The sequence below is a fragment of the Ranitomeya imitator genome, chromosome 2, assembly GCF_032444005.1.
Source record: "Ranitomeya imitator isolate aRanImi1 chromosome 2, aRanImi1.pri, whole genome shotgun sequence".
Taxonomy (NCBI): domain Eukaryota; kingdom Metazoa; phylum Chordata; class Amphibia; order Anura; family Dendrobatidae; genus Ranitomeya; species Ranitomeya imitator.
In genome coordinates this window covers 811,197,115-811,221,637 of record NC_091283.1, presented here as the reverse complement: position 1 = coordinate 811,221,637, position 24,523 = coordinate 811,197,115, and the positions used below count along the sequence as shown (strand labels likewise).

At 42.8% G+C, this 24,523-nt stretch overlaps 1 protein-coding gene across 1 annotated transcript in view; it reads right to left on the bottom strand.

The window, feature by feature from the left end:
• Positions 1-24,523, bottom strand: part of LOC138667805 (alpha-2-macroglobulin-like) — a 130,487-nt gene that overhangs the window by 15,044 nt on the left and 90,920 nt on the right. The window contains exons 24-31 of the mRNA XM_069755896.1: positions 18,248-18,424; positions 17,897-17,978; positions 17,602-17,758; positions 16,531-16,605; positions 14,324-14,486; positions 10,183-10,388; positions 5,748-5,963; positions 2,927-3,054 (exon numbers count right to left, since the gene is read on the bottom strand). Of these exons, the coding sequence (XP_069611997.1) occupies positions 2,927-3,054; positions 5,748-5,963; positions 10,183-10,388; positions 14,324-14,486; positions 16,531-16,605; positions 17,602-17,758; positions 17,897-17,978; positions 18,248-18,424 (1,204 nt within the window). The remainder of the gene's footprint in view (positions 1-2,926; positions 3,055-5,747; positions 5,964-10,182; positions 10,389-14,323; positions 14,487-16,530; positions 16,606-17,601; positions 17,759-17,896; positions 17,979-18,247; positions 18,425-24,523) is intronic.

The following is a 24,523-nucleotide window of genomic DNA, read 5'->3' as shown; positions in this document are numbered from 1 at the left end:
TCTTGCCTCAGAGAAAGTTCCCAAAGGATAGATTAGCCCCCCACAAATAATGACTGTGAGTGGAGAAGGAAAAGACATACACAGAATGAAACCAGGATGAGCACAGGAGGCCAGTGTAACTTGATAGATAGGACAGGATGGAATACTGTGCGGTCAATAAAACACAACAAAAAATCCATGCAGAGTTTACTAAAAACCTCCACACCTGACTAAAGGTGTGGAGGGTAAATCTGCTTCCCAGAGCTTCCAGCAAGACAGAATTAATTCATACTGATAAGCTGGACAAACATAGAAGCACAGAACGGATAAGTCCACAAACTGTGAACAGAAAAGAGCAAGCAAAAACTTAGCTTTGCTGAACTGGTCAGGATAACAGGGAACTCCAAAGAGATGTGAATCCAACCAGGAACCATTTACAAGTGGCACTGGCTGAAGGACAGAGCCAGGCATAAATAGTTGAACAGAAAAGACAATCAGTGAAAACAGCTGAAGACAGCTAACTCCAAGGAGCAGCCATACCACTAGAAACCACAAGAGGGAGCCCAAGAGCAGAACTCACAAAAGTGCCACTTACAAGCACCGGAGGGAGCACTAGAGCGGAATTCACAACACCATTCTAGACTAGACATCATTCACGACATTTTACTTCTCATAACCTAACCTTCCTGTGTCTCACTGCAACATGGTTAACACTCTCTGACACAGCCTTACCAGTTGCGTGTTATGGTGTCCTTCATTTCACCCACACTCCTCGGCATGGCAATAGATATGATGGAGGAGTGAGTCTTCTTCTTTCTAACTCTCCAACAACTGAAACTTCACTCCACATCTGCTCTCCTTCATCCTTCTTTTGCAGTGCATTCTGTCTGTATCTACTCTCTCTTGCACCTCCAAGTAGCCATCATGTACTGACCTCCGGGCTCGGTCACTGCCTTTATTGGTCACTTCTCCATCTGGTTTCTCTACTTCCTCTCTGCTAACATTCCCACCATGATCATGGGTGACTTCAACATCCCCACTGACACCCACCAACCTGCAGCCTCCAAGCTCCTATCCCTTGCTTCATCCTTTGGTCTTATGCAGTGGTTCTGTGCAGCCACCCACATGGACGGACATACATTAAAGCATATCTTCACCCACCTCTGCTCCCTATCTAATCTCACAGCCTCAGCTCTGCCCCTATCTGACCACCATCTACTCATTTTCTCACCCCTGTCTCTTCACCAGCCCCCCAATTTCAGAAACTACTACTCCACCGCCAAAACCTCGCAAACCTAGACATTCACACATTCCCGGCTCTATTCTGCAGCTATCCCCCTTATCTTCACGATACTGACAGTGCCACCATTTTCTATAACACCACACTGGCATCAGCTATTGACTCAGTCACCCCTCTGGTGCATGGTAGAGTGTCAGGAATCAATAGGCAACCCTTGCCTAATGACCTTACTAAAAAGCTTCTACAAATGTCCATGGATGTGGAACAGCTTTGGAAGAATACATACTCTCTGGAAGAATTGACTGCAATCAAAACAGAGACTTTCACATTCAAATTAGCCCTCACCTTTGCTAAACAGGTCTATTTCACAACCCTTGCATCTTCTTTATCTCACAACCCCAAACAGTTATTCAACACTTTTAACTTCCTTCTCCACCCTCCACTGCCCATCTGACGTCTGTCATCTCTGTAGAAGACTTTGCTGCACATTTAAAAAATAAGGTCGACCAAACAAAGCAAGCTTTTACTGTTCATCTATCATAACTAGCATGTATAAAAGACCACTGCTCCTCCCCCATAACCTTCCTTCCCACCATCAGTACAGGAGAGCTGAGTCATCTCCTGTCCAAATCGCAACTCGCCACTTGTGTTCCATCCCATCCCACTTCCTACCCAACCTCATCACCACACCATGCGTATCTCAACTCTAATCCATCTTTTCAACCTATCACTAACGTCTGATACATTCCTTTCTGCTTTCAAACATGTCAAGATCACAACTATTCTAAAGAAGACATCCCTCGACCCGACCTCTACATCCAGCTATAGCCCCATTTGCTGCCCCTGTTTGCCTACAAAGTCCTCGAACAGCATTGTCATGCTGAACTTTCCTCCCATCTCTCATCTAACTCACTCATTGACAACCTACTATCTGGCTTCTGTCTCCACCACTCCACTGAAAACGCCCTGACCAGTGTTTGTGATGTTGGGGTAGCCACAAAAAAAATTAACAAAAAGTATGGAAAAAATGTTGCACATTGGGTGCTTCTAGTTGGGGAAGTGGATTCTGCAGGATGTAGTGTAAATAAGTATTTTATTAAGAAAAAGTCTTCAAAAACATGAAAACAGATTTATTTTAGATTTTTGGGTACTTTCTAATAATAAATACTCATTTAATGTATTCTATCTGAACTTCCCCAATCAGAAACACCTAAGGCTCAGTAATTTTTTTTTCACACTCCATGTTAGGTTCTTACGTTGAGTCTTTTGAGGCCACAAGCACACGTTAAGTATTTGGTGAGTTTTTTTTACCTCAATATTTGTAAGCTAAAACCATGAGTGGGTAAAGAATGCAGAATTGGTGTATGTATTTTTATTATACTATACTAAGGTAAAAAATCAACGAAAACTCAACGTGTGCACATGACCTGAAGGCTTTTCCTCTTCAGGATTTGAAAAACACCTGACTGGAGAAAAAAATTTCAATACACTTTTTTGAAGTGGCTTATGATGAAATTTGCTCCAATCTAGTTGCTACTTGCTATCCAAGCAAAAAGCTGAAAACAATACACTACAGGAAAACTCTTTTTAAATGCTTCAAGAACTCCTCAAAATCTCTTCAAGAAATGAAACAACAACCTAAAAAAACACCATTTGGACACAACCTTAAACATTTCTGTATATGGTGTAAAAAAAGAAAAAACTTACGCGGCAGTGATTAGGATTTGAAATTTTGTCATTGGATCCCCAACACATTCTTTTGTTGAAGATGATTTTACATTTAATGAAAAAGTAGCTGGACCTTTTGGAGGAGGAACATTGTATCTCAAAACAGCCTGTGAATTATCATAAAAAATAGAATAACATTTTTAGACCATATAACATAAAAAAGCACAATATGGTACCTTATACTGCAATCAAGAAAACATTGAAGGATTTATTTGTGACCTGTTAGATCATGGTAGGCTGATAGAAGAAGCAACATTGTTTACACCTAATAGGTACAGTTAGGTTCAAAAATATTTGGACAGTGACACACGTTTTGGTATTTTAGCTGTTTGCCAAAATGTATTTAAGATACAGTTATATAATCAATATTGGAATGAAGTGCAAACTCTAAGCTTTAATTTGAGGGAACTCACATCCTAATTGGAGTAAGGGTATAGAAATCACAGCTCTTTAATATGTAGCTCCCTCTTTTTCAGAGGACCAAAGGTAATTGGACAACTATCTCAAAAGCTCTTAAATTGGCTGCATGAGCTTTTCTGTCATTAATCTATCATCAATCAAGAAAAGGTCTAGAGCTGATTCCAGGTGAAGCATTTGCAACATGCAGTCAAAGAAGCTCTCAATGGAAGTGAAACAAACCATCATTCGGCTGAAAAAAATAACAAATCCATCAGAAAGAAGGCAGAAATGTTAGGAGTGGTCAAAACAGCAGTTTGGTATATTCTATTGAAAAAAAGGAGTGCATTGGTGTGCTTGGAAACTTATAAATGTCCGAAAGTCCAAAGAAGACAACAGTGGTGGATGATAACAGAATCCTTTCCATGGAAAAGGAAAACCCCTTCAAGTGGAGAACACACTCTAAGAGTAGTTGTTTCAGTATCTAAGTCTACCAAAAAGAGAAGACTTCATGAGAGCAAATACATAGGGTTCACCATAAGTTACAAACCACTAGTTAGGATTAAAGGGGTTGCCCTTCTCACCCTGAATGTTTGCCCCTTTAAAATATTGGTACATGCGTTTCCAGGGCGCACGTGAGGTTGTTATGCCACATGAGCGCTGTACCAATGAGTGCTGGTGTCACTGTCCCCGCCTTTGGACATATACATAACCAAGAGGAATTGCCAGCTGCAGTTCTCACTTCCTGTTGATTATTTACACTTCGAAAGGAAGGGACAGTGACGCCAGTGCCGATTGAGTGCAGGGCTCACATGACATAACAACCTCATGTGAGCTCAGGAACGTGAGTAATGATGGAGGTCAGTATATGTGTTTTTTAATTAACGAGGGCAAACTTACAGATTACAGATTGAGAAAGGGTTGTCCTAGTGGTAGACAACTTCTTTAAAAATAGAAAGGCTGGATTAAATTTTGCCAAAAAACATCTAAAGAAGCCAGCTCAGTTCTCGAAAGCATTCTTTGGACAGATGAAACTCAGGTCAAACTATACCAGAATGATGGAAACAAGAATGTATGGAGAAGGCTTTGAACAGCTCCTGATCCAAAGCCCATCATGTTCTTTGAAAAACATGTGGAGCCAGTGTAATGGCATGGGCATCCATGGCTTCCAATTGTACTGGTCTTTAGTGCTATTGATGATGTAACTGAAGACAGAAGCAGCTGAATGAATTCTGAAGTGTACCTGGCAATACTTTTTGCTCAGATTTAACCAAATGCAACAAGGTTAATTGGACGAGGCATCACAGAACAGATGGACAATGATCCAAAGAATACTGCAGAGGTAACCCAGGAGTTTTTTGAGGCAAAGAAGTGGAATATTATGCAATGCCCGAGTCAAACATCAGATCTCAATCCCATCAAGCAGCATTTCACACACTTAAGCCAAAACATGTTTACGTAATGCAAGGCTGCACTCAAATCTTGTAACAATTGGTGGTCTAAGGCCATTTTTGCGCACCTCTGACAAAGTTGGCAGAGCTGGGGTGAGATGGATGCATGTTGATGAGAGGTGGAGTTCCTTAACCCACAAATCATAATCCATATCACTGACTAGAGCAAGATTAGTGGCAAAGCCCACATGGAGGCGCACGTCGATTTTCAGACCCTCCTGATGCATTAAGAGGCGTGCATTACACCTCTTAATGAATCAGGAGAGTATCCTAAACAAAATCAAGAAAATACTTTTACTGACTCCCTAGTCATCACTACACTTCCTCACACTAGAAAATAAGCTGGCACTTCTCAAGCTTTACTCAAAGTTTAATATTTTAAGGGGGCAATTCATTGGGAGCGGCATAGCTCTTGCCAGTCTTAATGAAGTGCAGTCCCCTGATTCACTAAGCATCATGCATCGCTTAGTGAATCAGGTGTGTCTTTTAAACAGTGTACGCCACCGCCGCACAGTGTACGCCGCACAGGGACTGGCGTACATTTTTGGAGTAAGTTACGTCACTATTAATGGGGTGACACATGATGAATTTGACTGGCGTCGTGACCATACACCGTCCCACCCATGTTTCTCCCATATCAGCGTTGCTGGCTGGGACTAGCATGTAAGCACAAAAAAAGTCACAATATTTTTGCGGAACTTTCGAGTTTCACAAAAATATTGTGACTTATTACAGTGTTTATGCCTTATTTCTGGCGCATGACCACCTTTATGTATAGCCTCTTAAGACTGACATTAGATACTCAGGTTCATAGGGGCACAAAACCTAGATTATTAAGAAGAGTACCCCACGAGGATACCCCAAGTTGACTTGTCCAATAGCAGCCACTGACATGTAGACTCTCCCAATTGGTTGAGTAAATAGATCAGAATGTTAGATATTTTTCTCCTCACCTGTACAAAAACACAACCGTTTCCTGTTATTGTAGTAGTGTAGTCTTCAGGGATTTTAGATAGTGAGGCTCTTTGGAGTAGGAGTCGGTTATTTTTGTCCACTTTGAACTGCTCAAGGAATCCAGACTTGGAACTAACTGCGACAGTCACATCTCCTTTGTTAGAAAATGTAATCTCTGAATACTTGGCCAGAGCCTGAAGGGCCACCACTGTGTCCTACAAAAGGTAACAGTTGTAAATTTACAGTAACTGCAAAGGAAGTATGTACTAAATGTATTTGACATCTAAACAAACTACTGATACATGATAGACACATGACAGAAGGTATAATACATGGGATAAGGTCCTTTACCATCCTCAATGTCTTAAAAAGTAACTAGAAAATAAATATATGAGACCCTGATGGTGGTGGCGGCATCACGTTTACTAGTTCATCTCGGAAATAAAACCACATCTTGAAGGTTCACCACATCTTTACTAGGTGATATTGGAAATAAAACCACATCTTGAAGGTTCACCACATCTTTACTAGGTCATCTTGAAGGTTCACATGCTCAAATTAATTTAATGTTTACACTGGTCTGTGTGTTTTGTTCATAGGCAAATCAGGTCGGTTTTTGTGGCCATTTTAATTTCAGAGTCCAACTGGTAGATCTTATTCATGAGAAGTCTCCTTATAGTTCTACAGTGTGTAGTGTAGTGACCTCTGTTACAGGTAGGGTACGCTGTATGGGCTTCCCAGAGTGCGCATGGAGGTGTATGGTGGCCATAGGAATGCATGGTAATCACAGATATCAGTGTGGTGATGAGTCAAAGTCCGGCATTATTGTGAGTGGCCGATGTGTGTGTCACAGAGGGGGACACTCTGCATTGTCAGCCTGAAGTAAGGATGTTCTGGCACCTGTACTCCTACAAGTGAAGTGTATTGTTTAACTAGGGAGGCTGGCAAGGCTAGTTCTGAGAGATGGGAGGATCAAACTAGCCACACACTCCCATCTAGGGGAGTGGTTACAACCATATAATGTGACTGAGGTCTGGTCACATGGGCTCTGAGTGTGGACCTGAATGGTCTGTGCTGGAAGGTTCTGGAGAGCCCATGTGTAGGGAGTGTTGTCTCCCTGAAGAGCACATGGCGGGGGCTCTGGACCTCGCACAGACCAGGCTGTGTAACGGATGGAGATCCGTGTTGTACTGATCGGGGTCAGAGTGAGAATGTCTGAAGGATGCCTCCAGTGAAGAGAGGTATCCGAGAACCTGCGCAGCGACGACAGGTAATGGATGGAGATCCGTCTTGTACTGACCGGGGTCAGAGTGAAAATGTTGGAAGTGTAGCCACCCCCCTTTGGGCTAGGGGACACTCGGTACCGGGCCTTTCGGTTCTCGTTGGGGATGTCACGGTGGCTGACCCGGTCTGTGGCCCTCGGGAGGTCCATTGAATAAATGGGGGGAAAGGTCTTTAAAGGGATAATGTTCGTGACGCCACCTGTGGAATTCAGTCAGGGTGACCGACGCTGCTTAGGGGTCCGCTGGGGTGATGTTATGGCAGCCAGATGGTACACCTTCCCACAGGTGAAGTATGTCCCCAGGGCTTCCGAGAGGTGTAGATGGTAGATGGTGGATGATGTAAGGCGCAGTGAATAATGAGGACACAAGGTTGCAGTCTCTTTACCTTTAGTGAAGGCTTCAGAATCCCCAGTTCAGGGAAGGGACCACAGGGTAGGCAGAGTCCGGCCGGTCTGAGGGCAATTCCAGAGTTCCCCTTATCCAGGTGGAATTCAATAGCCTTCCTCTCCTCTAGCGCTGAGCATTGTAGTACCTCCCTGCTGAGCAACTCGGTAAGGTCCTCACAACTATTGTAGATGTTAAGTCTCTTCCTCTCTGTCCCCCTGACGGATAGGACAAATCCGAATGACTGGTGGCCTGAGGCTTTTTATAGGGACCCTAGAGACGCCCCGGCCCCCACAAGTTGCCACCGTGCCTCCTGGGTATATGGTCGGGCAGTCAGCGTAGAATCAACTGTCCTGCCAGTCTCTGAAGTAACGGCATAGAGATCCTTACTCCCTCGGTGTTCTGGCTACCGGCACTGCGCTTCAGAAGGAGTCAGCCTGCTTCTAGCTTGACTCCCACTGATGTTCTTCTCCTTTTGCTATGACTTTGTTTCTCACTCACTGCAACACAATTCCTTTCGATATCTCTTTCTTGGGGTGCTGCCGCATGGGATGCAGGCGCAGATCCGTTTACCCTTGTCTTCCGCAGGCCGCAATCTGGAGCTGGCTGGAACCCACTCCAACCAGCGTCTGCCAAACTCGGTCGGGACTCACTGACTTTCTCCTACTCCCTCCAGTCAGCTTCTGTCTCTCGACTCCCTAACTTTCTAACCAACCCACCAGTTTTACCTATGTGAGGAGTGCCCTAATAGATAGAAGCTTAGCTCCCCTTGGCGGACTGGAGTGTGAAGTGTGTTTTGTGGTTGTGATACCTGGACAGAAGATCTCCTTCATTGCCCTCAGACGTAACATCACTCCCCCTGGTGGAAGAACAACATTACTGCAACGACCAGGACTCTGGGGCGCTGCACAAGGATGCCTCTAAGGAAGAGAGGTATCCGAGAACCTGTGCAGCGATGACAGGTAACGAATGGAGATCCGTGTTGTACTGACCGGGGTAAGAGTGAAAGAAAGAGAGAGACATTGTGTCTGGGGCACCTCTGAGGCCAAGAGGTGTCCAGAAACTCGTGTAGGTTGCCAACGGGTAACGGTCTGAAAACCGCGTGTTATGCTGATCGGGATCAGTGAGGTACTGTGATGAAGCTGAATATGTAAAGACGGTGTTCATGCTGTTGTCAAGTTCCTGAAGATGTTGTTTATGTGGATGTGAAATAAACCTAAGAGACTGTGTTTTGTAAGAAAACCGAGCCTGTATGCGTTATTCCCGTGCCAAGCGAGTGTCCCCCAAGACCCGAAGTAAGGGAAACACTAAAAGTGTTACTTTATAACGTGTAGATAACTGATATCAGATACAGCTGGTCATACATTAGAAATTTTTTTTTTACCAAAATGAAAGAATTTTAACTTACACCATTAAAGTATTTCTTGACTTTGTGACTAACTTCATGCTCACAAAATTGTAAGGGTAATAATAAGCAAGGCTTACAAAAAATACTCAATAAAATGTAGCTTTTAATAGTTCACTTAAAATCTATATATGTAAACAATCCCATGCTAGAGGTACTTGGGAAACACGATATTTCATGAGATAAATATTATAGACATATTACCGCAGAAAAATAGGTAAACAAATTATAATACTTTATATATCTCCCCAGAGTGCAGCCATTCCTAACCGCTGAGGTTGGTACCCTACAATGAGCGTCTTCCTCACCGACGGCTGACCTTAATTGGTCCTAATATTTACTAACCTTATTTAATACTACTCAAAACTGATGATGCGGAAAATACATGACAGTTCAAACCAGAGCAATAAATATATAAGGGCATTGAAATGTAAGGCTCATATTTAATTGGACAACCAGGATAAAAGGGCATAAGCAAACAGCAGGACATCTTAGTTTTAAAATGCACTTATCTGCGTCTCCTGTATAGTAGGCTTGACTCGTTTCCCCTCTGTCCTATGGTTCCTCAGGAGTCTCCAGGAAAAAATGACATAAAAAAATGACATCCATGATACACTCTGCAGTGCAGGAGACCTGCAACCCGACCACAGTATATCATGGATGTCATTTTTTTACGTCACTTTTTCCTGGAGCCTGGTGCAGATAAGTGCAATGTTTTATCAGATAGTACTCGGACCAATGTTATTCTATGGGGCACTGCTGAACGGCGTTTTTTTCTCATACCAATTCGGGATGATAAAAAAATTAAAATAAATTGTAGCATGCTGCAAAAATCAGATCACACTCGGCCATTCAAGTTTATGGGTGTGAAGAAATCATCAGACTGTACTCGGGTGACATCTGAGTGCTGTCCAATTTCCGCAGTCTCACAAAATGGAGAAGATGGAGAAATCTTGTTCACCATTGTCTTCTGACAGTATGCTATGATTCTCCCATCTGATAACATCGAATCACACTAAGCTGACACTCTGATCAAACTTGGATCAGAATTTGATCAGAGTGTCATTAACATATTTGATTTGATTCTCTTGGATGAGAGAATTTATGGTCGTTTGAGTGAGCCCTATTAAATGAGTTTTATCCCAATGCCAGACTCAAACATTCACTACGTTTCAATTTTCTATTGCTATGCGGAGACCAGAAATGTCCTAAGACCAATCAGGGAGTGACTCAATTTTGGCAAGGGTGAGTGTCTTGCACACTTTTTTCTATGCATGTAAAAGCATTCCCTGGTGAATTCTTAAAGCTCATCGTGTCCATTAGGATCAGTAAATTCTCTACTGCTTAGATTCCTTACTGTACCTGTGTAGAAGAATAACCTCCATACGGATTCTGCTGCTTGCTCAGCCAGCTCACAATCTCTGAACATCTGCCTAAATCTGGAGTTGGACCAGACAGAAGAGCCAGGAGAACATAGGAGGTCATCTCCACCTCTGCAGAGGGAGCTCGGCGCCAGTACGAGACTTCAGAGGTAGGAGAAGAGTTCCGCTTCCAGTGCAATTGTCCGTCTGTAGAGGAGATAAACAGTCTTTTACAGACATCCTGTTATTATTTATTTATATAGCGCCATTAATTCCATGGTGCTGTACATGAGAAAAGTGGTTACGTACAGAGTTATAGATATTGTTTACAGTAAACAAATTTACAATGACAGACTGGTACAGAGGGGAGAGGACCCTGTCCTTGCGGACTTACATTCTACGGGATACTGGGGAAGAGACAGGCGGTCGGGGTGCTGCAGCACTGGTGGTGAGGCGGCAGCTCTGGTGGTGAGGTGGCAGCTCTGGCGGTGGTGAGGCGGCAGCTCTGGTGTTGGTGAGGCGGCAGCTCTGGTGGTGGTGATGCTGCAGCTCAGGTGCTGGTGAGGTGGCAGCTCGGATGGTAATGAGGTGGCAGAATGGTTATTGCAGGCTGTAGGCTTTCCTGAAGAGATGGGTCTTTAGGTTCCGTCTAAAGGATCCGAGGGTGGTGGATAATCGGATGTGTTGAGGCATGGAATTCCAGAGGATGGGGGATATTCGGGAGAAATTTTGGAGGCGGTTGTGTGAGGAGCGAATAAGTGTGGAGGAGAGTAGGAGGTCTTTTAAGGATCGAAGATTACGTGAGGGAAGATAGTGGGAGATTAGTTCAGAGATATAGGGAGGGGACAGGTTGTGGGTGGCTTTGTAGATCAGTGTTAGTAGTTTGAACTGGATTCGCTGGGGAATTGGGAGCCAGTGGAGGGATTTGCAGAGGTGAGAAACAGGGGAGAAGCGAGGAGAGAGGTGGATTAGCTGAGCAGCAGAGTTGAGGACAGACTGGAGTGGCGCAAGAGAGTTAGTGGGGAGGCCACAGAGGAGGGTGTTGCAGTAATCGAGGCGGGAGATGATGAGGGCATGCACAAGAGTTTTAGTAGATTGTGGGCTGAGGAAGGGACAGATTCTGGCAATATTTTTGATTTGGAGGTGACAGGAGGTGGCAAGAGTTTGGACATGCAGTTTGAAGGACAGGGCAGAGTCGAGAGTTACCCCGAGGCAGCGGATTTCAGGTGCAGGAGAGAGCGTGATGCCGTTTACCATAATAGATAGATCAGGTAGGGGGGATACGTGAGGTGGGGGAAAGATGATGAATTCGGTTTTTACTACATTGAGTTTTAGGAAGCGAGAGGTGAAGGAGGATATGGCTGATAGACACTCCAGGATTCTGGACAGCAGAGAGGTGACATCTGGGCCAGAGAGGTAGATCTGCGTGTCGTCTGCATACAGGTGGTACTGGAAGCTATGGGACTTTATGAGTTGTCCTAGGCCAAGGGTATAGATGGACAAAAGTACGGGCCCCAGGACAGAGCCTTGAGGGACTCCAACAGAGAGAGGGCGGGATGAGGAGGTAGTGTGCGAGTGGGAAAAGCTAAATGTGCGATTGAAAGGTATGAGGCAATCCAGGACAGGGCAAGGCCTTTGATGCCAAGGGAAGAAAGAATCTGTAGCAGTAGGCAGTGGTCGACTGTGTCAAAAGCAGAGGACAGGTCGAGAAGGAGGAGGATGGAGAACTGTCTGTTAGTTTTGACCGTGAGTAAGTCATTAGTAATTTTGGTCAGGGCAGTTTTGGTGGAGTGGTGGGGGCGGAAGCCAGATTGGAGGTTGTCAAGGAGAGAGTTAGATGAGAGGTGGGAGGAAAGTTGAGCATGGACATGCTGCTCAAGAAGTTTTGAAGCAAACAGGAGCAGTGATATGGGGCGATAGCTGGGCATAGCAGTTGGGTCAAGGTTAGTTTTTTTGAGGATGGGTGTGATGGTGGCATGGAATATAACAGGATTATATACTGCACTGTTACGTCCATAATTTTCAGTATTGAAAAGATTACTTATTAATTTGTAATAAACATTAATATAAATACTTTTTGTTTAAACATGAATTCTGATGTCAGGACTTGACAGTTCTATAGACATAAGCAGCGAAACCCAGACGCAACTTATGTCATCTTGTAGATGCAGTCTGTCACAAATACCTTTTTTACAGGGAGTTCTGTGACAGTGACTGACTGATTGACATGTAAGTCATCATGTGTCTTTGAAAAAAAAGTTCTTCAGCAGCTGTAGTGTACATTATACAGTTCTGTTAGCCAGCTTTTTTTGCAACAGAATACAGTTATAAGACGCTGCACACCATTTTTTTTAAATAATTTGAATTATGGTATTGGTGTACAGAAAGGTTCTGTGGAAACTTTGATACATATTATCAGGAATAATGTAACTCATTACTATTAATTATTATTGCAAGCTACAGTACATTAACTCAATACTCATTGTTTTCTATGATTATGTGCTGCACGTACTACATATTTTTGGCCCAAAGGCCGCAATGCCTTACAAACCAATCCCAAGGCCGCAAATTTTGTAAAGGGCTACTTACATGAATACATCACCAGAACCAAATTTTGAGTATATGAGGAGGATTTGGAGGCATTCTGCTCAGTTTCTGCTCTAAAAAGAAGTATGAATATGCAATAGCTTGCACTGAGTTTTTGGATCAATAACTGAGCAGAATCTCACCAAGTCCTACTCATAATCTCAAGTTTTGAAGATTTTTAAGTTTAAACAAAGTCACTAAGCACATTGGTAAAGCTGTATAAGATCAGAACCACTGTCAGCACATGAATTCAGTGCCAGAACCACCAATAGCACATAAATGCAGCACCAGAACCACCGTCAACATATGAATGTACTGCCAGAACTACCATCATCGTATGAATGCAGTGTCAGAACCATAGTCAGTACATGAATGCAGTGTCAAAGCCACCCTCAGTACATGATTGCAGAGCAATCAAGTGCAATGTCAGGTCAGCCACATGTACAATTGTATTGCATGAACCTACAACTCCCAGTATGTCGTTAACAAGGGTAAGGAGATACTGGGAGCTGTTTTTAATAGTCATCATCAGCCTGTGGACTATTAATGAACCACACTAGTGATGAGATGTAGTCAGATTCACAAATAAACATTTTCCTCCAGGTACCTTATATTTGACATCTTCTCTGATTGAAGTTGTTCCCACCCATTTGGTCTTCATGCAACAGATATGCAATGATGAGATTTAATGCCCAGAGCTTGTTTCTGCAGACTTCCCTCTTCTCTAGTCTTCTGCAGCACTTCCCTACATGATGATCTTAAAAACGAACGTATCATTATACTGCCCCATAAATAAAAATATCTCCCATGTTGTGCCCCTGAATAAACAATTGCCCCTCACTTTTCTTGCTGCACAAAATAATCCCCCCACACTGTCCCTCTCCAAAATATCCCCCACACACTGCCCCTCTGCAAATTATTTCCCATAGACTGGCCCTCTGCAAAATATCCCATGCACACTGCCCCTCTGTAAAATATCCCCCACATACTGCCCCTCTGCAAAATATACCCTGCACACTGCCCCTCTACAAAATATCCCCCACACACTGCTGCTCTCCAAAATATCCCATCACTAGCCTTCTCCAAAATATGCCCCCTACACTGCTCCTTTGCAAAATACCCCTAACTGACCATCTCCAAAATATTCCCCCACAAACACACACTGCCCCTCTGAGCAACGTACCCCTTCTTGCCTCTCGCAAAACTGTGCCCCCTTTCCGAATTGTCCCCCCATTATGAGCCCTCACAGAAACATTAAACCCAATCTACAATGATTTTCATTCAATTTTCGGCTCCATGATGGAGCCGTTACTGTTGCCTGTGCCGTCTCTGCTCCTCTGAACCGGGGATGACAGAAACTCTTCTACCCCAGTCCCGGCACCACAGTGTTCAAATGTATTAGTGTCTGAAAGAATGAATACGTTTGAATGCAGAAAGAAGGAAGCGGGGTCTACCAGACAGCTCCACGGGCGGCATGCAGTATGTTGAGCAGGACTGATATAGGGCATATTATAGCATATATCATGCAGCGTGCTTGTAGCTTTAGATTTTCTTACCTCCCCGTACGGCTTTTTCATCCAATTTGTCCATTATTGTTTTCCTGAGTTCAGTCTCTCCAGACAATGTGAAGGCATAGACCAGCAGAGCCTGGGTGTATACATTGCTGACATTCATAGAGGCCTTCACCAGACAGGAAAGAGCATTGCTCAGTAAGGGATCCTAAGAGGAAATTTAAAAATATAGGAATGTTAGTGATAAAATGTTTTTACAAGTGGTTTGCCATGGTGCTTCCTGACGCACCACTGCTACATTTTTCACGTCAGGGGGAGAAACGTCAAATTTTTCTTCCTCCCCACCTTCATTAGTATACCTGACATACATCCTGTTACCTACACTGGTATAGCGGTTAAAGCCTAATGTCTCTGACAACCTACGATGATAATATGATAATGGAGTTCATTTTAATATTTATTATCCATAGATATCTACCAAACAGTTCATCTTTAATCTTCACCACATCCACCATCTAGTGTTGGTGGGTCCTGTATCACATATTGCTAAATAAGATAGAAGATGGACACATCGTTTCAATAGGTAAACCATGCAAATTAGTTTACCTTAAGGAAGTTTGTATAATACTCACAGGATAAAAACTTGCTACAATGCACATGTAAAAAGATGGTAATGTTGGCTGCCTGACTCAGAGTTTCGCCATTATGGCTCCTCCCAAGGGCCATAGAAACCGTAATGTCAAAACTCTGAGTCGCCAGCTGGCCTTACGACAATTTTATATGTATATTGATACGCGTTTCTATTCTGTGAACATAGTAAAAGCTTTCTTGCAGCAAACAAATCTCCCTGGAGCTTCACTATCAGGAGGACATGTCCCCCTTCTACCTTATTTTGCGATAGGTGAGAAAGGCGGCACCTGAAACTTAATGATAGGATGCGGTGTAGATTAATGGAGAACTGGACACCTGTTTTGCACCTAGAAGTCAAGATGAGAAAAGTCCTAATTTGCACTTATTGTATTATTTTTAAATTGACGTTTAAGTTTAACCAACTTAGCTGTGCTGCCGAACTTTTTTCCAGACTCATTGTTGTTGAAAGAACCATCTGCTCACTTTTCCTTGTAGTTTTCATATTTACAGCGTTCATGATCTTTTTGGGTCCCTTTAAAGGGAACCTGTCACCTGAATTTGGCGGGACCGGTTTTCGGTCATATGGGCGGAGTTTTCAGGTGTTTGATTCACCCTTTCCTTACCCGCTGGCTGCATGCAATCATGCCTTGCGCAGGCGTGTACTGCGGAGGACAGAGAATGAACTTCAATCTAATATTGCGGCCAGCATGCAGCCAGAGGGTAAGGAAAGGGTGAATCAAACACCCAAAAACTCCGCCCATATGACTGAAAACTGGATTCCGACGCTAGCATTGTTAGCACCGCACAACGGGTGCAGCGGATGCATTTCTCCGGCGCATCCGCTGCCCCATTGTGAGGTGCGGGGAGGTGGGGGCGGAGTTCCGGCCGCGCATGAGCGGTCGGAAAAAGCGGTCCGTCTGGAGCAAAAAACGTTACATTTAAAGTTTTTTGCTCCTGGCGGTCCGCCACAACACGGCACAACCATCGCACGACGGTTGCGACGTGTGTCAATACGTCGCAATGCGTAGTTAATGTTACGCTATGGGGCAAAAACGCATCCTGCAAACAACTTTGCAGGATGCGTTTTTTCCCCTAAACGACGCATTGTGACGTATTACAAAAAACGCCAGTGTGAAAGTACCCTTAATAAAAAACTACTTGGAAATTACATTTTCTTAAAAGGTAACATACATGGGAAGATTAAATGTGGTTTAAAGCTCTTTCAATATTTTCTATTGACTGACAGCTAACGTTTGCCAGTAGCATTTTTGCCTTGTTCAAAAATTGTCAAAAGAAGTAACAAAACACTGCAAAAATGCTGTGTGTGAAACCACACCAATACTGTTAGGAAATGATACCTGGTTTGTTTTTCCATCACTTATTTGGAATCATTGCAGAACCTGTGAAGAGGGTTCAAGTTCTCTCCACCCAGTTTTAAAATGAGGCCCCATTGCAGCTGTTATGCCAGTAACAGCCACTGAGTCTTCCTTCCCCTTGGCCCACCTTCTTTAGACATCTATGGTGTTATCCCCTTTTGCAATAACAAGTGTAATTGTCTGAAAAATATGGTAAATTTTGGCTCGTAGTAAAATTATTTTCACTATCGAAACTTTATAACTTACTTGTGTAGATACATTGGCCTCCAAAAGAGTGATAGTTATATATGCAGAGAGAGAAACGTGATCTTCTACTCCTCCCTGAAACACAGAGTTAGGAAAGTATCACCTTATTTATTGATTATATTGCTATTTAGAAAAGTGCTGAAAGATAACCATTTTCTTTTGCATTTTGTTATGCTTTATGGACATGGTCATGGCTGGGACAAGTGGTAAGTAGGATAGGAATCCACCTAGGATGTTACCTCCCTCTTTGAAAAAAACTGACAGTGCTTACATTAAGCACAATGATGATTGAGAGCAGATGCTGTGTTTATTCACTGATAATGCTTCTGGTGCCATATTCATGTACTCATGGTGGTTCCGGTGAAGTATTCATGTACCGATTGTGATTCTGGTGACCTATTTGTTTACTGATGATGCTTCTGGTGCCATATTCATGTACTGATTGTGGTTCTAGTGAAGTATTCATCTACAGATTGTGGTTCTCGTGACCTATTTGTTTACTGGTGATGCTTCTGGTGCCATACTCAAGTATTATTGATGGCTCTGTTGTTCTATTTAATGTATGTACTGAAAATTATTTTGGGTTCATATTTATGTATTGATGATGGTTTTGGTTGTGAAGACATCACCTGAACCATCATCACTATGAGCCATTAGTAGTATATGAATACAGTACCAGAACAACCATCACTATGTGGACCAAATAGTAATCTGAGGTTGTCAACAATCTTGGCAGGCCTATTTTTGAGGTTTTGTGTGAAATTATGTCCAATTTGCCTTTTTTCTCTTTTTTTTGTGTTGTTACAATTACATACAAAGGAAATAAACATGCGTGCAATACAACGTGTGTACTTGCATTGATTTTCTGGGAGAAATCCTTAATTTTCCTGAACAACTTCAATGATGCCAACTCATTCAACCATAACTGTACGTGGCTGGCTGCAGGGTTACGGGAGACATATCTGCTGATATCTCAGCTGGCTTCTTTAAATTTTATTTCAAAGCCTTTACATTTGCTTTACTCCTTTTATTTAGATTTGCAACTTAATAACTAATCTGCTCTTGGTCTACCTTCATGGCATTATTGAAGAGTCTCCCAACACTTCGGAAACATCCGGTGTCTTCCTGGTTCTTTTTCAGCCATGAGAAGGAGTGGTTGAGGTGACTTTCATCTATGAAGATATAGGGTCGAGCTTTGCTGAAGGACTTCACTACAAATCCAGTCAACCTGTAGAAACAAATTTACGTGCTGTACATATCTATGCAATATTTTTTTATTTGCCATATTTTAAAATCCTAGACACCCCCTTTAATCCTGTTATTTAAATCCAGCTCTGAAAATACATATATAACGAAATAGACAAACCATGTGTTTCCTTCTTTGTCATTTTTTCCAAAAGCACTGTATGATCCATCATCGCGTTTGTATGTCAGCTGACGCTGATAACCTGTGAGAAGCAAGAAAAAATCAGTAAAAAAAGTTTGCATATTTTATATGCCATGGCTTCCCTATGCCATTTTGGTGCTCTCCCCAGGCGAAGAAATGTGACCCCTGGATGAGAGATCTTCAATGGGCAGCTTAAGGGGTAAACATCTTCCCTGTAATCCATATTCTACCGTGTAGGATTCATGGGTTTTATTGGAGTCCCTAAGTGTCAGCATCTACTAATAGGCAAAAAAAAAGCAATACAATAGAAATCAATGTAGAACTTCTCACCGCTCTCCAGGAATTTCTTGGCTTTGCTCTGGATTTCATTGTTCAATTGATGAGTCTTCTCCAGATATTGCTTGATGAAGATATTGGGAGCAAAGAGAACCATGTTCTGTTCTCCACATCCATATGGCATGGCCAGGAGACGATCTAGGTTCTGCATGGCCGTGCCCATCAGATCTCCTGCATGGTAATAAGACAATTCTTATATTAATATCACTTCTAGGAATGAGTGCATTAACCTAGTTACCACCTGCTCACTGTGCAGCCTGTATCTGGTACAGTGTTCTCCTTTTGCTTTGTCTTTATGAATGAACAACATGCATATAGATTTGGACGTGTTTCCAGTCTCAGTGATTATGTGATCATTAGGTCTCAGGAGAAGTCAGGGGCTTTTGGGTCTTACACCTCGGCAGACCCAGATCAGCTCAGCAGTGGACTCAGGAATCTGAATTTGCCCTGTAACTGGGGATAATATACCAGCCCCAATTACATTGGAAATCAGCAATAATAAAAATGTATTTAAATATTGAAATGACTCCCAAAAATGTTATTTTAGGACCTTAATAGATGCACAATGTGTGGTATAAAATGAGTGGAAAACATTTATTTAAAAACAATCACCTAAAAGATAATTATAACAGAATTTCCAAATAAAAAGCAAAGGAACTGCATGTCTTCATAGCTATTTGTAGCCATGCACACCAAACCATAAAAAAGAACATATGTCTAAAATATAAAAATAATTGGTAGGAGAACACATTTTAAAATGTGTTTTAGTGGTCCTTTGTGGCCATAAAACAAAGCAACACATGTGAAAAACAGAGACATATTTCCATTTTTTCTTTATATTTTCCCCCAGAGAGCAGGAAGAAAATATAAAACTTTACTTATATGTTTATATTTCTATTTTTCGGTGAATGATTGCAATTTGTTTTATCAGAGTTAGTAATAGAAAATCCTGTACGTACTTTTTTCTGCTCTTCACTGAAAATTGAATGCAATTGCATCTCGTCTAGACAATGTTCTGTGAACCTAAAGAAGTATTCTCAAGATTGAAAGTTATACCCTATTCAGATGATAGGGTATAACTTTCCGATCCCTTGGTTATATGACCACCGTGGACCCCAGCAATCCCGAAAATGGAAAATGGAAATTAGATTGAATGGAGTATTATTACACATGATTAACTACTAGTGATGAGCGAGTATACTCGTTGCTCGGGTTTTCCCGAGCACGCTCGGGTGACCTCTGAGTATTTGTTAGTGCTCGGAGATTTAGTTTTCATTGCGGCAGCTGAATGATTTACAGCTACTAGCCAGGCTGAGTACATGTTGGGGTTCCCTAGTTGCTAGGGAATCCCCACATGTAATCATGCAGGCTAGTAGCTGTAAATCATTCAGCTGCCACGATAAAAGCTAAATCTCTGAGCAGTCATAAATACTCGGAGGTCACCAGAGCATGCTGGGGGAAAACCCAAGCAACGAGTATACTCGCTCATCACTATTAACTACCAATGCATTCAGCCGTGACTCTTTGAACCCTTAGGAATCGAAAAGTCATCCAAACTTCCGTTTCAGTCTAGACTGTGGCCAACGACAAAAGAAACTTACAGCTGTTGCATTTATCAGCTGTGCTTAGCCACATTCCCTCTCGGCTAGGCTTTAATCACTTTTCAAATGGTTGGTGGATCTGTCCGCCACTGTAGTAAAAATGTCAAAATTTGCAAAATGCTTGCACAACTCTAAGTTATGGAAGCATTTGATGACTTTTCAAACTGATTTAAGCCTGAATCCTGTGAAAAACTGTTAGATGAATCAGTCCAAAATAGGGTTGAGCGAAACGGGTCGTTCATTTTCAAAAGTCGCCGACTTTTGGCAAAGTCGGGTTTCATGAAACCCGATCCGACCCCTGTGCGGGGTCGGCCATGCGGTACGCGACTTTCGTGCCAAAGTCGCGTTTCAATGATGCGAAAAGCGCCATTTCTCAGCCAATGAAGGTAAACGCAGAGTGTGGGCAGCGTGATGACATAGGTCCTGGTCCCCACCATCTTAGAGAAGGGCATTGCAGTGATTGGCTTGCTGTCTGCGGCGTCACAGGGGCTATAAAGGGGAGTTCCCGCCGACCGCCATGTTACTGCTGCTGATCTGAGCTTAGGGAGAGGTTGCTGCCGCTTCGTCAGAAGCAGGGATAGCGTTAGGCAGGGTCCATTAACCACCAAACCGCTTGTGCTGTAGCGATTTCCACTGCCCAACACCACCTTCGGTGTGCAGGGACAGTGGAAGCTACATTTTTTTTTTTCTCCCTCAGCGCTGTAGCTCATTGGGCTGCCCTAGAAGGCTCCCTGATAGCTGCATTGCTGTGTGTACGCCGCTGTGCAAACCAACTGCTTTTTTCAAAGCACAAATCCTCTTGTTCCTTCCTTTCTGCACAGCTATCTTTTTTGTTTGTACACACTTTTTATTTAATTTGTGCATCAGTCCACTCCTTATTGCTGCCTGCCATACCTGGCTGAGATTACTGCAGGAAGATAGTAATTGAAGGACACTCCCTGTTTTTTTTTTTTTTTTTGTGGGAGATTAACCCCTTTACCCCCAAGGGTGGTTTGCACGTTAATGACCAGGCCAATTTTTACAATTCTGACCACTGTCCCTTTATGAGGTTATAACTCCGAAACGCTTCAACGGATCCTGGTGATTCTGACATTGTTTTCTCGTGACATATTGTACTTCATGATAGTGGTAAAATTTCTTTGATAGTACCTGCGTTTATTTGTGAAAAAAATGGAAATTTGGCGAAAATTTTGAAAATTTCGCAATTTTCAAACTTTGAATTTTTATGCAATTAAATCACAGAGATATGTCACACAAAATACTTAATAAGTAACATTTCCCACATGTCTCCTTTACATCAGCATAATTTTGGAACCAATTTTTTTTTTGTTAGGGAGTTATAAGGGTTAAAAGTTGACCAGCAATTTCTCATTTTTACAACACCATTTTTTTTTAGGGACCACGTCTCATTTGAAGTCATTTTGAGGGGTCTATATGATAGAAAATGCCCAAGTGTGACACCATTCTAAAAACTGCACCCCTCAAGGTGCTCAAAACCACATTCAAGAAGTTTATTAACCCTTCAGGTGTTTAATAGGAATTTTTGGAATGTTTAAATAAAAATGAACATTTAACTTTTTTACACAAAAAATTTACTTCAGCTCCAATTTGTTTTATTTTACCAAGGGTAACAGGAGAAATTGGACCCAAAAAGTTGTTGTCCAATTTGTCCTGAGTACGCTGATACCCCATATGTGGCAGTAAACCACTGTTTGGGCGCATGGGAGAGCTCGGAAGGGAAGGAGCGCTATTTGACTTTTCAATGCAAAATTGACAGGAATTGAGATGGGACGCCATGTTGCGTTTGGAGAGCCACTGATGTGCCTAAACATTGAAACCCCCCACAAGTGACACCATTTTGGAAAGTAGACCCCCTAAGGAACTTATCTGGATGTGTGGTGAGCACTTTGACCCACCAAGTGCTTCACAGAAGTTTATAATGCAGAACCGTAAAAATAAAAAATCATATTTTTTCACAAAAATTATATTTTTGCCCCCAATTTTTTATTTTTCCAAGGGTAAGAGAAGAAATTGGACCTCAAAAGTTGTTGTCCAATTTGTCCTGAGTACGCTGATACCCCATATGTGGCAGTAAACCACTGTTTGGGCGCATGGGAGAGCTCGGAAGGGAAGGAGCGCAGTTTGACTTTTCAATGCAAAATTGACAGAAATTGAGATGGGACGCCATGTTGCGTTTGGAGAGCCACTGATGTGCCTAAACATTGAAACCCCCCACAAGTGACACCATTTTGGAAAGTAGACCCCCTAAGGAACTTATCTAGAGGTGTGGTGAGCACTTTGACCCACCAAGTGCTTCACAGAAGTTTATAATGCAGAACCGTAAAAATAAAAAATCATATTTTTTCACAAAAATTATATTTTTGCCCCCAATTTTTTATTTTTCCAAGGGTAAGAGAAGAAATTGGACCTCAAAAGTTGTTGTCCAATTTGTCCCGAGCACGCTGATACCCCATATGTGGCAGTAAACCACTGTTTGGGCGCATGGGAGAGCTCGGAAGGGAAGGAGCGCCGTTTGACTTTTCAATGCAAAATTGACAGGAATTGAGATGGGACGCCATGTTGCGTTTGGAGAGCCACTGATGTGCCTAAACATTGAAACCCCCCACAAGTGACACCATTTTGGAAAGTAGACCCCCTAAGGAACTTATCTGGATGTGTGGTGAGCACTTTGACCCACCAAGGGCTTCACAGAAGTTTATAATGCAGAGCCATAAAAATAAAACAAAATTTTTTTCCCACAAAAATTATTTTTTAGCCCCCAGTTTTGTATTTTCCCTAGGGTAACAGGAGAAATTGGACCCCAAAAGTTGTTGTCCAATTTGTCCTGAGTACGCTGATACCCCATATGTGGGGGGGAACCACCGTTTGGGCGCATGGGAGGGTTCGGAAGGGAAGGAGCGCCATTTGGAATGCAGACTTAGATGGAATGGTCTGCAGGCGTCACATTGCGTTTGCAGAGCCCCTAATGTACCTAAACAGTAGAAACCCCCCACAAGTGACACCATTTTGGAAAGTAGACCCCCTAAGGAACTCATCTTGATGTGTTGTGAGAGCTTTGAACCCCCAAGTATTTCACTACAGTTTATAACGCAGAGCCGTGCAAATAAAAAATATTTTTTTTCTCCACAAAAATTATATTTTAGCCCCCAGTTTTGTATTTTTCCAAGGTTAGCAGGAGAAATTGGACCCTAAATGTTGTTGTCCAATTTGTCCTGAGTACGCTGATACCCGATATGTGGGGGGGAACCACCGTTTGGGCGCATGGGAGGGCTCGGAAGGGAAGGAGCATCATTTGGAATGCAGACTTAGATGGATTGGTCTGCAGGCGTCACATTGCGTTTGCAGAGCCCCTAATGTACCTAAACAGTAGAAACCCCCCACAAGTGACCCCATATTGGAAACTAGACCCCTCAATGAACTTATCTAGATGTGTTGTGAGAACTTTGAACCCCCAAGTGTTTCACTACAGTTTATAACGCAGAGCCGTGAAAATAAAAAATCTTTTTGTTTTCCCACAAAAATTATTTTTTAGCCCCCAGTTTTGTATTTTCCCAAGGGTAACAGGAGAAATTGGTCCACAAAAGTTGTTGTCCAATTTGTCCTGAGTACGCTGATACCCCATATGTTGGGGTAAACCCCTGTTTGGGCACACAGGAGAGCTCGGAAGGGAAGGAGCACTGTTTTACTTTTTCAACGCAGAATTGGCTGGAATTGAGATCGGACGCCATGTCGTGTTTGGAGAGCCCCTGATGTGCCGAAACAGTGGAAACCCCCCAATTATAACTGAAACCCTAATCTAAACACACCCCTAACCCTAATTCCAACGGTAACCCTAACCACACCTCTAACCCTGACACACCCCTAACCCTAATCCCAACCCTATTCCCAACTGTAAATGTAATCTAAACCCTAACCCTAACTTTAGCCCCAACCCTAACTGTAGCCCCAACCCTAACCCTAACCCTAGCCCTAACCCTAGCCCTAACCCTAGCCCTAACCCTAACCCTAGCCCTAACCCTAGCCCTAACCCTAACCCTAACCCTAGCCCTAACCCTAGCCCTAACCCTAACCCTAGCCCTAACCCTAGCCCTAACCCTAGCCCTAGCCCTAACCCTAGCCCTAACCCTAGCCCTAACCCTAACCCTAACCCTAGCCCTAACCCTAGCCCTAATCCTAGCCCTAGCCCTAACCCTAGCCCTAACCCTAGCCCTAACCCTAGCCCTAACCCTAGCCCTAGCCCTAACCCTAGCCCTAATGGGAAAATGGAAATAAATACATTTTTTTTATTTTTCCCTAACTAAGGGGGTGATGAAGGGGGGTTTGATTTACTTTTATAGCGAGTTTTTTAGCGGATTTTTATGATTGGCAGCCGTCACACACTGAAAGACCCTTTTTATTGCAAAAAATATTTTTTGCAATACCACATTTTGAGAGCTATAATTTTTCCATATTTTGGTCCACAGAGTCATGTGAGGTCTTGTTTTTTGCGGGACGAGTTGACGTTTTTATTGAAAACATTTTTGGGCACGTGACATTTTTTTATCGCTTTTTATTCCGATTTTTGTGAGGAAGAATGACCAAAAGCCAGCTATTCATGAATTTCTATTGGGGGAGGCGTTTATACCGTTCCGCGTTTGGTAAAATTGAT